The 12,954-nt window shown below is 35.2% G+C and overlaps 2 protein-coding genes across 6 annotated transcripts; both read right to left on the reverse strand.

The window, feature by feature from the left end:
- Positions 1–3,242: 3,242 nt before the first annotated feature.
- On the reverse strand, positions 3,243–7,038 carry LOC113692557 (superoxide dismutase [Cu-Zn] 2). Of its 5 annotated transcripts, XR_011816315.1 has the most exons (8): positions 6,866–7,032; positions 6,632–6,742; positions 5,569–5,664; positions 5,433–5,464; positions 5,075–5,150; positions 4,665–4,718; positions 4,382–4,516; positions 3,243–4,198 (listed from the first exon to the last, which is right to left on the reverse strand). XR_011816315.1 is itself a non-coding variant. In XM_027210977.2 (7 exons), exons 1-7 carry the CDS (start codon positions 6,960–6,962, stop codon positions 4,488–4,490), a joined length of 495 nt encoding a protein of 164 aa, XP_027066778.1. In that variant the 5' UTR covers positions 6,963–7,032; the 3' UTR covers positions 3,243–4,487. The 5 variants fall into 5 exon arrangements, 3 of the variants coding, with proteins under 3 accessions (XP_027066778.1, XP_027066779.1, XP_071910155.1); XR_011816316.1 differs by having other exon boundaries at positions 3,243–4,516; positions 5,075–5,166; positions 6,866–7,036; XM_027210977.2 differs by having other exon boundaries at positions 3,243–4,516.
- LOC140008901 (uncharacterized) lies at positions 3,245–3,764 on the reverse strand. The gene is made up of 2 exons (XM_072053810.1): positions 3,663–3,764; positions 3,245–3,562 (listed from the first exon to the last, which is right to left on the reverse strand). The coding sequence occupies exons 1-2, from the start codon at positions 3,762–3,764 to the stop codon at positions 3,245–3,247; spliced, it is 420 nt and encodes a 139-aa protein (XP_071909911.1).
- Positions 7,039–12,954: the final 5,916 nt, after the last annotated feature.

Consider the following 12,954-nt stretch of genomic DNA (forward strand, 5'->3'; position numbering starts at 1 on the left):
CTAGTGTTGTGCAGAGTTTGGATCCTTTGCAGGCGATTAGAAGACTGATATACAAGGACATTGCACTTCAGGATTTATATTGAACGTCTAGATGGTGACCGAGGAACTATGTATTGCATCTTTAGGGATTCTATCCAAGTTTCTTGGGATATATATGTGGGTTTGTTACAAGTTTTGAGTACTGGCAATGATTTTATGGTTGATAAGGAGTACAGTGGTGAAATAAATGGAGAAAATAATTATGGCATATCGAATATGAAACTCAGCTTCTAGAAATTCCAAAGATTACAAGAAAGCATATTGTACCAAGGTCCATTTAGGAGATTTTTTTTAACAAGGTTTTAGGCAAAGGGTAACCAGAACTTAGTAGGCTTAGTAAGAAGTTAGGTGAAGCATGCAGAGTTTTGTCCTTGGTCGGCAAGTATAGAACTCGTATGCATTTGATTAGCATAAGCATTTGATTAGCTTAAGCATTTGATTTGAGTATTCATATAGGCAACAGTTGAAACAAAGTGTATGGTGCATCTTGTTGGATTCCAAAATCTGGAATGACTTGGAATCTATTTGAATTCATCAAAAATCTAGAATACTGTCAAGGAATTTTATGGTAGATGAATAGTCTACAGGAGAAAAGAAAAATAGGCCAATTAGAAACTGAAAGTTAAAGGTTTAGAAATTTTAAGAATCACAAGAAAGCATATTGCAGCACGGTTCATTTGGAGGTTGTCTTTTTACCATTCTACAAGGCTTAAGATAGTTTTTAGAACACACTGAGTTTGATTATAAGTTTGCTTTAGCGTTTAATTTGAGTATTCATATGGGCAATAGTTGAAACAAAGTGTATGCTGCATCTTGTTGGATTCCAAAATTTTGTTGGACTCTAATTGGTCTAGGTGAGTGACTTGGATTCTATTTGAATTCATAAAAAATCTGGAATACTGTCAAGGAATTTTATGAGTCTACTGGAGAAAAGAAAAATAGGTCAATTAGAAACTGAAAGTTAAAGGTTTAGAAATTTTAAAGAATTACAAGAAAGCATATTGCAGCACGGTTCATTTGGAGGCTGTCTTTTTACCATACTACAAGGCTTAAGATAGTTTTTAGAACATACTGAGTTTGATTAGAAGTTTGCTGGTGTTGTGTAGAGTTTGGTCCTTTTACAAGCATTTATGGTAGATGAGTAGTCTACTGGAGAAGAGAAAAATAGGTCAATTAGAAACTGAAAGTTAAAGGTTTAGAAATTTTAAAGAACCACGAGAAAGCATATTGCAGCATGGTTCATTTGGAGGCTGTCTTTTTACCATTCTACAAGGCATAAGATAGTTTTTAGATTATAAGTTTGCTGGTGTTGTGTAGAGTTTGGTCCTTTTACAAGCAATTAGAGGACTTGTAGACAAGGAAACTGCACTTTAGGATTTAACTTGAATGTCCAGATGGTGACATGAGGAACTAGTATTGCATCTTTTTGGATTCTATGTAATTTAGGTGAGTTACTTGGTATTTTATCTGTGGGTTTGTACAAATTTTGAGTATTGTCAATGACTTATTGTAGATAAGTAGTATTGTGCTGGAATTAATGGATAAAACAAAAATGGTATTTCAAATCAGCTTCTATAAATGCTGTAGATTTACAATAGCAAGCTATTCCGAGGTCCATTTAGAGGCTGTTTTCAGTTTAAGGCAGCAAGCAAACCTCAACAAACTAACTAGGCTTGGTAAAAACTTAGGTGAATTGTGCAGAGTTTCATCCTTTGCTGGCATATATTGGACTCTTATGCATTGTTGTTGAAGTTTAGAATTTGATTTGAGCAGTCAAATGGGTGGAAGGCGGAATAAAGTACATGCACATCTTGTTGGATTCTAAAACATTGTTGGACTCTAATTTAATCTAAGTGAGTTACTCGGACTCTATTTGGGTTGTTAAAGACCTGAAATATTGTTAAAAACATAGTAGTGTTCTGCAGGAAAGATGAAAAGGTCAATTTGAAACTGATATTTAGGTTCTAATGTCCCAAGAATTAGAAGAAAGCATATTGCAGCAAGGTTCTATTATAGGTTGTTTTTTAACATTCTACAGGCTTTATGGCAAAGTGTAACAAGATTCTACAGCCTCTATTATGGGTTGGTAGATTTATCTAGAGTTGAGTTCCTTTATGGCAAATATATGACTCTTATGTAAGGGCGTTGCACTTTTAGAGTTTAACTTGAATATTCAGATGGTTTATATGTGCTTGTTGGATTCTATCTCATGATGGTGAATTACATCTATTTGGGTTGTTAAGTATCTGGAATATTGTCAGACTGTTTTATGGTTGATAAGTAGTGTTATGGAGAAAAGAAAAAAAGGTCTACTAGAAACTGGCTCATAGTTTCTAAAATCCCAAGAATTACCAGAAAGCATATAACACCCAAGGTTCATTTGGAGGTTGTTTTTTACCATTCTACTGGGTTTATTGCAATAAGTAACAAGAGCATACTAATTTTATTAAAAAGTCTGTTTGATTGTGCAGAGCTTAGTTCCTTTGATTGCAAATATAGGATCCTTATGTAAATGCATTGGATTTTAGGATTTAAATTGAATATTCAGATCAGGATACTAGGATTTATGTATTGCATCTTTTTGGATTTTGAGATTATGTTGGATTGTATGTAATGAAAATGAGTTATTTGGAATTTATTTGTGGGTTTGTTATAATGTTGGACCATTCTCAATAGTTTTATGGTAGATAAGTAGTGCTCTGGTGAAACAAATGCAGAAAAGAAAGAAAGGTTAATCAGAAACCAAAACTCAGGGTCTAGATAATTTGAAGATTTAAAAGAAAGCATATTGCACCCCATGGTTCATTTGGAAGTTGTTTTTTGGACCAGTCTACATGGAAGAAATTAGTGGAACCGTGCAGAGATTTGACTGTTGTCTAAGGAGGTCACAGTGTGGGGTTTAAATTGACTGTTTAGATGGTGACAATAAGGAAGAAAAGTATTTTGCATCTTGTTGGATTTTGGTAGTGTATTACGGAATTAAAGTTAATCTAGGCAAGTAACCTGGAATTTACTTGTGGGCTCATTACGAATTTGGGAGATTGTTTAACAAAATTTTATGTGAAATAAGTGGTCTTCTGATTAAATAAATTGGTGATAAAAAGGGTGTCATTACAAACTGATGCTCAGGTTTTAGAAATTCTTTTTTTTTTTTTTTTTTGTCAAAAACGATCATGTATTAACAAAATTTGGTACTACAAAAGTTCTACAAATCTGGGCAACTGCCCATCAGATCATCCTGTGCCATTTGTTTGAGCCACAGGGGAAAGCTAAGCTTCCCCATTACATTCTTCACTAATGTTGACGCAAATTTTGCTACATAATGACTCAGACAATTCCTTTTCCTACTGACAAAATTGAAATTGCAAACCGAAAACCAGTCTGCTAGCTGATTGATGCCTTCCACTATAGTTGTCACTGTCTGGACCCCAGTTCTTCTTTCTTTCATCATGTTGACCACATTTTTACAGTCAGATTGCAATTCAATTTTCGCCCATCCTGCATCTTTTGCCATTAGCAGAGCCTGTTTGATTGCTGCATCCTTTCTTTAGTTCCTGCACTGCCCTCACTTCTACTAGTTCCCCATTCCAGTTTCTTGCCACTATCCCGAGTCCTGTTCTGACCTTCTTTGCAGACATGGCAGCATCCGTGCTAATTCTTATTGTATCACACTGCAGAGGAGTCCATCTTTGGTTCATCATTTGTTGTCTTGGTTGGTCCTCCATTTTTTCCAGATTCTCTCTCCCTCAAACATGAATTTGTTTCTTGCTTTCCATATTTCCCAAAGTATATTGACTGTGAGTTCCAAGTGTCCCGCTCTATTCTCCACTTTGCATGCTTCTATAAGGGAATCCCACCATCTCCACAACATCTGCTCATAGGATCACCCATTTTTGTTCTGTGGAATATGCTTTCTTGAACCGGGAGTGCTGCTTGTAAGCATTTCCAGAGAAAATGTTTGTGCTCATACTTAATGTTCAGGTTCCACAGACCTTTCCAAACTTTATCCTTCTTAGGCTCAGTACTCGACTCCTCTTGCTTTCCTTTTTCGCTCTGGAGTTTCTTCTTCCTCTGCTTAGCTAGAGCATAGCCTGACTTCACAGTATACACCCCAGATTTGGAGTGTCTCCAGTACATCCGGTCCTTTCTTTGGAAGCAACTGAAGAGATTTTGATTCACCGATTTAGTGATTTTAATTTTTTATTAAATAACCTAAATAAACATTGAAATCTAAATATATGTACATACACACACACACACACACACACACACACATTGGAGAATAGCAATAGTTAGTAAAATCATAAATTTGCCAAAAATTTTGATTATAGTTGTTGATTACAACTCCTGTTATTATTTTTTCCCATTTGGATAGACCACTGAATTGAACAGCCAAGCAGCTCTATAACATCTTCAAGAACGGAAAGGATGACCGCTTGGGCAAAATCCTAGACGGATGACTGAATCCCAATAATCCCTGCACAGCATAAAATCAAATTTTGAGCCACCATACCATACACGCGGAGGAAAGAATGACTGGCTCAGAGAAAACAGCTAGGGGGGGAGAGAATTTGATGATACAAGGTGAAAAAAGCTAGTAGAAAAATGGGAGCAAGTGCAATTACCACAAGCAACCCTCGCACCAGCATTTCCAGTAGTCCTGCTAAGTTCATGTCCACCTGTTGTATGCTTCAATTATTACCAACAACACAATAATTTCAAGTTGTAGATAAACCTTTTTTACTGAATCCAATGAACTGAAACTATCACATATTAATTAACTTGTGACAAGGACTGAAAGACATAGACACTTCAATGGCAAAAGTTTTATACTTTTATCAGCAGATCAAATTTTTCTACAAGAAGAACTGCAAGGGAGATTCAATATATTTTAAATCACCATATACTTTCAAGGAAACTCAAGCAAAAAGATGTCAAAAATGCTCTCTCACAGTTAACACAAAACTGCAAAACTACTATTTAGCGTTTAATAATTAAGTTATCACCTTCTATACCCTAATCCAAATAAACATACCTTTTCCCAGATCATCCAGATCAGCATGCACAACAACTGCGCGCCCCAAGATGGAGTGTGGACCAGTAAGTGGAATCTATCAGCAAGAAAAGCTGAAAGATATTAAAATTAAAGGACAAAAGAAAAAAGAGAACAATCCTGAACTAGAGACAACCATTTCTTATACATTGCTTTTAAAGGATTATATGTCAAGTTCCCTAATTAACATCAATAAGACCTCACCATGTAAGTTAACTGATACATTTCAACCTTTTAGCATTGCTTGAAAACTAGGACATAAGCCACAACTATCTAAAGATGGATAAAGGAAACAAGTTTATCTTTTGTTAAACAGCAGAACAACTTGCTAATACCATACCTGAATGTCTTTGATTGAGATCTCAGCAACCCCTGCAAAGCAAGAAAATAAATTTAAAAAAAAAAAAAAGAAAGAAAAGGAAACCTGTTTGACTAGCTAATACCATTTCCAAAGATACAAGTCTTTCATGACACACCATCTACACCAGCAATAATATTCCCCAAATCACCGGCATGACGATTTTGATCAGATGGTGCTCCATGATCCCTTTTTAGTGGGTTAAAATGAGGCCCTGACATCACAAAATGGGCAGATATCAGACTTTCAAAGAGTCGCTATTTAGCAGCTAAACAAACCTGATGAGAGAACGTAATAACCAGCTCCACATTACATCTCTTTCTGGTTATTTAGCAGCTTTAGATGCACAAAAAGGACAGCCATACATAAAACAGCAGGAGAATTCTAAACTCATACAGTACACATTCATTCACAAAGCAACCATACTCCTTGGCAAGCCAACTGCGCCAACAGCCTCAAACATAACTAATTAATAGAAAGGATACCTTTATGTGGGGGTGACTAAGCATCCTTCTAAACAGTGTATATGTTTGTCCTTTCTCTCAATCAAGCATTATGGCTCTTTGAAACGTAAGAGCAACAGAAGAAAAACTTATTACAAATCTCTGAAGCAAACTTATTCCAGGCCCTTAATCCCATGAATCTTTTGTCACCTATAATATCGTTACCGCGGGTAGAACCTTGTAGAATGACAACCTTATTCTGTAAACATATGCGGGAGCAAGGGCCCAAATTAAAAAACTTGGGACTTGAGCTCAAAATGGTCAGATTTTCAATACAACTTTTTCTGAAATTAAGAGAGGCTGGGAATCCTCCGCAATAAGGGGGAAAACAACCATTTCAGATATCCCAGGTAATTGCCTCACACTGTACCTAAGGCTTAGCTACTCTACACGACTTAATCCTATATGCTATGCAGGAATTCTGAGTAAATATATTTAGATACCCAAAAAAAAAACAGAGCGAAAGATGCAGTCTTTCATAATAAAATGAACTAAAACTGCAGAGTAACATGTTAAAAATCAGATGGTTTAACTTCAAATCAGAAATTAGCTTAGACAAACGAAGTATTGAACTCTTCTACATATATTGCATACGCCCCGTTTGAATTAGGGGGTTGGAGACCCATATAAGGAGATAGTGAAATAGGAGTAGCATGGTAAGAAGGGAGTGGTACGTACCAGTGGAATTGCAGCCATTGGTGGTGTCACCAAGAGCATGAATATGGAAGCCATGGAGGCCTGGAGTAAGGCCTGTTATTCTTCCTTTCACAAGGGTCGCCGCCCCCCCTGCTTCATGGTTACATATAATCAATCAATCCACTGAGGCTATGTAGACAGAATAATACTACTGTACTTAATAGATTCTGAAAGTGAAGAAGAAGAGGCAGAGAGATAGAGAGAGGGATAGCATACCAATACTATTGAAGTCTTGGAGGAATTGGATAGAGCCCCTTACGTTGTTGTTGCTGTCACCGCCGGAGATAACAGCCACCGCTTTCACTATGCCCATTGGCTTTGCACAGCCGCTTTCGCCACTGCTAAGGTTTCATCATCTTATTCTTATCTTATTATTAGAGTAGTTACGATTCTCTTTTTTTATTTTAAAATTTGTCTTTTATGTTGTAGGATGTGACGTGGTCTTATCTTTGCAGTTAATTTACAATAATGGCCAAGGCCTAAAAACATAACAAGTCTCCTACTAGGCTGGTCTGGAAATTTCATAAATTTATACTGGGTTTTTTTTTTAGCAAAAAATATTATACTGGATTTAGCCAACAAAGATAGAGGAGTAAACAATTTTTTTGATTGCTTTTATTTTTTTTTGTGGGTGTGGTTTTTTTTTTAAAAAATTGTTGGGCCGGCCTTTAATCCGCAGAGGTTTTCTAATTGGGCTGGGGTGTGGAAATAAATTGGGAAGTGGAGGTAGCTATTTGTGAGCCGAGGTCAGAATTCGATTTGATTTTGGGGGTCTTCATTTTTCAAGTTCGTTGTTGTGATCTAATACACGTTAATGCATGCATGCATGCATTTTATGGTTTGTGATTTCAAAATTCGTTGAATATATATATATTGTTTTGGGACTTCAAATTTTGTTGCTTTATGGTTTAATGCATGCATTTTATGTATGTATGGGTTGAAAAAATGCTATCGATTGACAAGAGAAACAATGGCATTAGTGATATGTCTGCCATTAATGTTAAAATTGAAGACCATCAAACTTTTGCACAAGTCTTTTGGCTTTGTAAGTTCTCTCTTGTTAAAAGGGTAAGAATTTCTATAGTCATGATTTGGCTAAATTACTTATTAGCCCTATTTTTTTTAGGTAGTTATTAACCTTATTAATGAAACTAAGATCTTGTTTGATAACTCAATTTAACACTTAAATTTAAGAGATTCAGATCTTAGCATATTCAGTTTGGTAACCAAAAATTGAACATCTGAATTAATTAAGTGGCACTGAATTTTCTAAATAAAACTTGCTTTCAAAATTGAATGATAAACTATTTACTTTATACTGAATGTGATATACACTCAAATGTATTAGATTTAATATTTAACAATTCAATAACTTAATGGATTCAGATTTCAGACTTCAATTTTATTAAACGTACTTTAAGTGATATAATGGTACGTAGTTTCCCTGCAGTGCTCTCACTGTAGCTTAATAAAAGCAGCATAAAATGATACTCGACAGTTTTCAGTTCACTCGACAGTATTAAAAGATAAACTATTCACTTATTATTAAATATGATATGCACTCAAAGGTATTAGATTTAATATTAACAATTTAATAATTTAATGAATTCATATTTCAAATTTCAGACTTCAGTTTCCAAACTTCAGTTTTATTAAACACACCCCTAAATGATATAATGGTACGTAGTTTCCTTGCAGTGCTCTCACTGTAGCTTAATAAAAGCAACATAAAATGATACTCGACAGTTTTCAGTTCACTGATTACTTTTGTAATTGCCCCTTGAACCTACAGATAAAAGCTTAACAGTTGACCCAAAGATGAGGTGACTGTCAAGGACAGGTTTCCCATTCCCCATATTGATGAAAAAAAAAAAAAAAAAGGGATTGATGTTCATAGTGTTATTCTTTGATATAACCTCGTCTTGGCAATGCTGTGTCTATTAAAATTCATTAATACATGGCACGATGATAATTAGAATCAGTTATAATTTCCTTCTGTTTGCTTAATTTTATGATATTAGTTGAGCTGTTTCAATCTTTATTACTTCTAAATATGCTTCAAGTTCTTTTGATTGAAATTGTCGGCAATGGGCTTGAGCTCGTGCAAAAAATGTTTGTGGGAGTGGCAATAGATACTTGGCTCTGCCCTTACGCATGCTTTGTGTCACAATTCAGCGGCAGGGTCCTGGGGCCAAGGTAAGAATGTTCCCCGGGAAGAGGCTTTGCCTTTAACTGAGATACTAATATTTATCATTCTAACCCGCACTAGATTTTCTTATTCAGTGTCTTACTTGCATATTCATTTGTACCCAATAATAAGGGATAAATTTCATTTTGCACCCTTTAACTATATTCCGATGCTCACTTCAATTCCTAAACTATACATTTGGGCATTTTAGTCTCTAAACTGTAAAACTCGTGCCATTTAAGTACAATCACTAATGCAATACCCAAACTTAATGGAAGACTAGTCAAGTGAGAAGCAACTGTAGCCAAAAAAAAATTCCAAATTTAGAAAGAAAGAAGGAGTTTAGGAATCAAAATAAGAATTGGAGCATAATTTAGAGACTAAATGCCCTAATTTATAGTTTAGGGACCAAAAGGAAATCAAGAAAAGTTTAGAAACTAAAGTGTCCCAACTTACAATTTAGAAACCAAAATGAGAATTCAAGTGTTTAAGGTTATTGGCTGAATCTGTTTTCATATTTCCAAAAACATAACTTCTCAAATGCAATAGTGTGCTTCAAAATTTTTTAAGTGATGATTTTAGAAACTTCCCTTAATGTTTATGTGAATTTTGCATAACACCCCTTCAATTTTGAATATTAGAATTACCTTCCCTATTATTGTTGTTTGGGTAACAACCCTATGAATAGCTCAAATTTCAAGTACGATTTTGCTACACAAAGGAAGAGAAGAGAAGAGAAGAACTACCTCAATGCCTTTCGTTTAAATGTTAGAACTATTACCACCACCAACAGCATAATACCCATTTTTGCCATCTGTATTACCACCACAATAATCACAAGCTACTAGCCAAAAATCAGAAGAAGAAGAAAAACAAAATGTAATGAATAAATTTGCATGGTACTTAAACTTTCTTTTTTGTTTTGAGCAATAATTAACTTTTTTATTGATTAGAAAAGAAGATTATACAAGACAATAAGGCACTAAAAGAAAAAAGAAAGAAAAGAAAAAGCTTCAAAACAAGAGGCTTAGTGTAAACTGAGTCTTAAGTGAGGCTTAGTGTGATAATTTGCCAGTAATAGAGGAGATAAGTGTAATATTTAAAACAAGAGGGTACTAGATGAAATTATTAAAAACCTCAAGAGAAATTTCTATAATTATCCCTAAAACTTATGGTATTGTTCACATGTAGGGATGGCAACGGGGCGGGGTTGGGGCGGGGGACCCCTCCCCCGTCCCCCGCCCCGTTGTCTATTAGTTCCCCCCGTCCCCCGCCCCGTCCCCCGCCTCCCGCTCCCCCCGCCCCGCCCCGCCCCGCCCCGCTTCCCCCGCGGGGGCACCCGCGGGGGTTAATAAAATTTTATTATATAATTTTATTATAATTAAATTTTAATAAATAATCAAGTACTAAAATATCAACACATCACCAAATTATTATTCATTGTAATTTTACAATTGAAACTCATAAAAACAATCAAACAGAAGTTATTTGAATACAATCCAATATGATAAATAAATATAACTAAAATAGTCAAATTTTCACTTTTAGTACAAATGCAATCACTAATTCATCATTGTGTTTGTGCTTTTTTTTGAGAAAAAAGTGTTATTCTATTAAGTGTAATTAGAAATTTAGTATAAATGTATTAGTAAATTTAGTATAACTAATTAATAAATTCTATTAGTAGACATGTATAATTATTCATATAATTGATAATATCAATTATATTACATAAACTAATATACATTATATAATACATCTAACTAATAATATCATTATCATAAGTTTATAACTAATTAACTTACATATAATATATAGTCATTTATATATATATATATATTTTTTTTTTTTTTTGCGGGTGGCGGGGCGGGGGATGGGGCGGGGGAGTATACCCCCGCCCCCGCCCCACCCCCCGCCCCAACCCCCGCCCCGTGAGCCCCCCGCGGGGCGGGCACCCGCGGGCACCCGCCCCCATTGCCATCCCTATTCACATGTATTTTCTACTTTTAATATCATGACGAATATGCGCTCATATAATTGGGGCACAAGAAAAAAAAAATGAAATGCTCAAAAAATCTATGCAAATTTGGTGAAAGGACACAAAAATCCATGAAAGGGATGGGAAAAGACAAAAGAGGCCCCTAAAGAGAAAGAATTAATAGAAAAAACAGCCTCATGATCTTAAAGCTTCCCGATCAACGGTTGACATCAAACAAATCTATGCCCATACACCTATCGTAGACTCACATATTCCAACTCACACACAAGTACACACACTCATACTAGCTAGTATTATTACTACCTACCAAATTCATCATCAAATCGATAAATTTTCCTAGTTTTTCTTGTTATCTCATTAACGTGAATTTTTTTTTTGGTCTTATAACTGTACCACTAAAAAATACTCTTTTGTTGTTTTGATTTTTGTTTTGTATCTACAAATTTGGGTCTAAAGTAATATTATGTTTCTGTAGGCAATATGGAGATTAAAATGTACTATGATCGTGGTTCTTGATGTTGTGATTGCTTCTCTTGGATTTATGAGATTTTTGGAGTATAATCAAACCCTGGTTGACTTTTGCTTTGGGTTTTCCTAGCCGTGTTTGCTTTTATTCTCCTCATTTTCTTTTATGTTACGTCCCCATGTACTGAGGTGTTTTAGGCATTTTCTGTGATTCGTGTTGTGATTGCTTCTCTTGGATTTATGAGATTTTTAGAGCATAATCAAACCTTGAATTGGCTCTTATTTTGGATTTCCCCATCTCTAACTGCATTTATTCTCTCCATCTTCTTCTTGGATTGGCTTTTGCTTTGGATTTTCTTAACTCTGCTTGCATTTATTCTCTTCATCTTTTTCTATGTCACAGCCAATGTATCGAGGCATTTAATCAGTTTTCTCTGTCAGACTGAGTTTTAATAATTCATCGATCAATTGCTTTATCTAAACTCAATTGCTTTCATGTTCTCTTGTAATATGTTGATCAGGCTTATCTTATTAATGGTACTCATACTCATCTTGACTTTCATAGTATCTCTCTTCAAGATTGATTTGTGCTTTGTTGTCTGAGCAAATAAAAGATTTCATTTATGTAGAAGGCTAATAAACTGTAATTGACTATAAAGGAAGAGAAGAAAATAAAAGATGTTTGTTGTTTAATTCATTTTTTAGGAGAAAAATGAAGCAATTGGATTTGGGAAGGAAGGATTAGCTTTAATTATATAGTATTTCCATGTATAATGAGCAAAAATAAAATAAAAGGAGTCAAAGACGAATAATATTATTTATGATATCCTTAGAAGTTCTTTTTTTCTTTATTTATGATTCATGTAACTTGCTGAGGATTTTGGTGTGGTGATTGAATCCATATGGATTTATTCTGGTTCTGTTGCGTTGGAGCTTATAGTTCTTCATGAGCACCCTGTGCAGGCCAGTTGTGCTGCTGGTCTCTATATCTTGGTAGAGACTGTTATTGTAGGTCTCCAACCAACTTCTTCTACTTTTGTTGCTTTTCTCCCAAACAAAAAAAAAAAAATCACATTTTGTACTCTTGAAATGGCTGTTGTGATTTCTAAGACCATTTGTTTATGAATTCCTATACATACTAGATTATTATATATGTATGTATCCTTAGCTGTATGTAAAGTTATATCTGCCAAAAATTGGGTTCTTCTTAATTAGAATTTGTGACTTAGACTTTAAATGTGAGATTATTGGCTCTTCGTAGTGCGTTGGTGCTGATCCCGCTGCGTTCCGTGGATGCTTGGCCTTTGCTCAACCCCTCCCATCATTGGTGAACTACTGGAGGCGGCTACTGATAGAAGGAGGTCAACTACTGGATTGGCATGGCGATGATGCGAGGTTAATTCCAAACTCTTGGCTGGCTGGAAAGTTGCCGAATATTTTAGCACTCAACTGTTAATTGCTCCGGTTACTGTTGGTGGATAATAGTCAACTGTTTACTACTATTTTTTGGACTAGAAATAGTACCTTGATCTGTTCTTATTTCTTACCTGCTGCTTATCGAGTGTTGCATCCAATTATACTATGGATAACCGTTTGCAAAAGTATGACAACTTTACCGGTTTAATCCGAATGTAATGCTGTTTCAAATCTCTG

This window comes from Coffea arabica, chromosome 6c (genome assembly GCF_036785885.1).
Source record: "Coffea arabica cultivar ET-39 chromosome 6c, Coffea Arabica ET-39 HiFi, whole genome shotgun sequence".
In the NCBI taxonomy this organism is placed as follows: domain Eukaryota; kingdom Viridiplantae; phylum Streptophyta; class Magnoliopsida; order Gentianales; family Rubiaceae; genus Coffea; species Coffea arabica.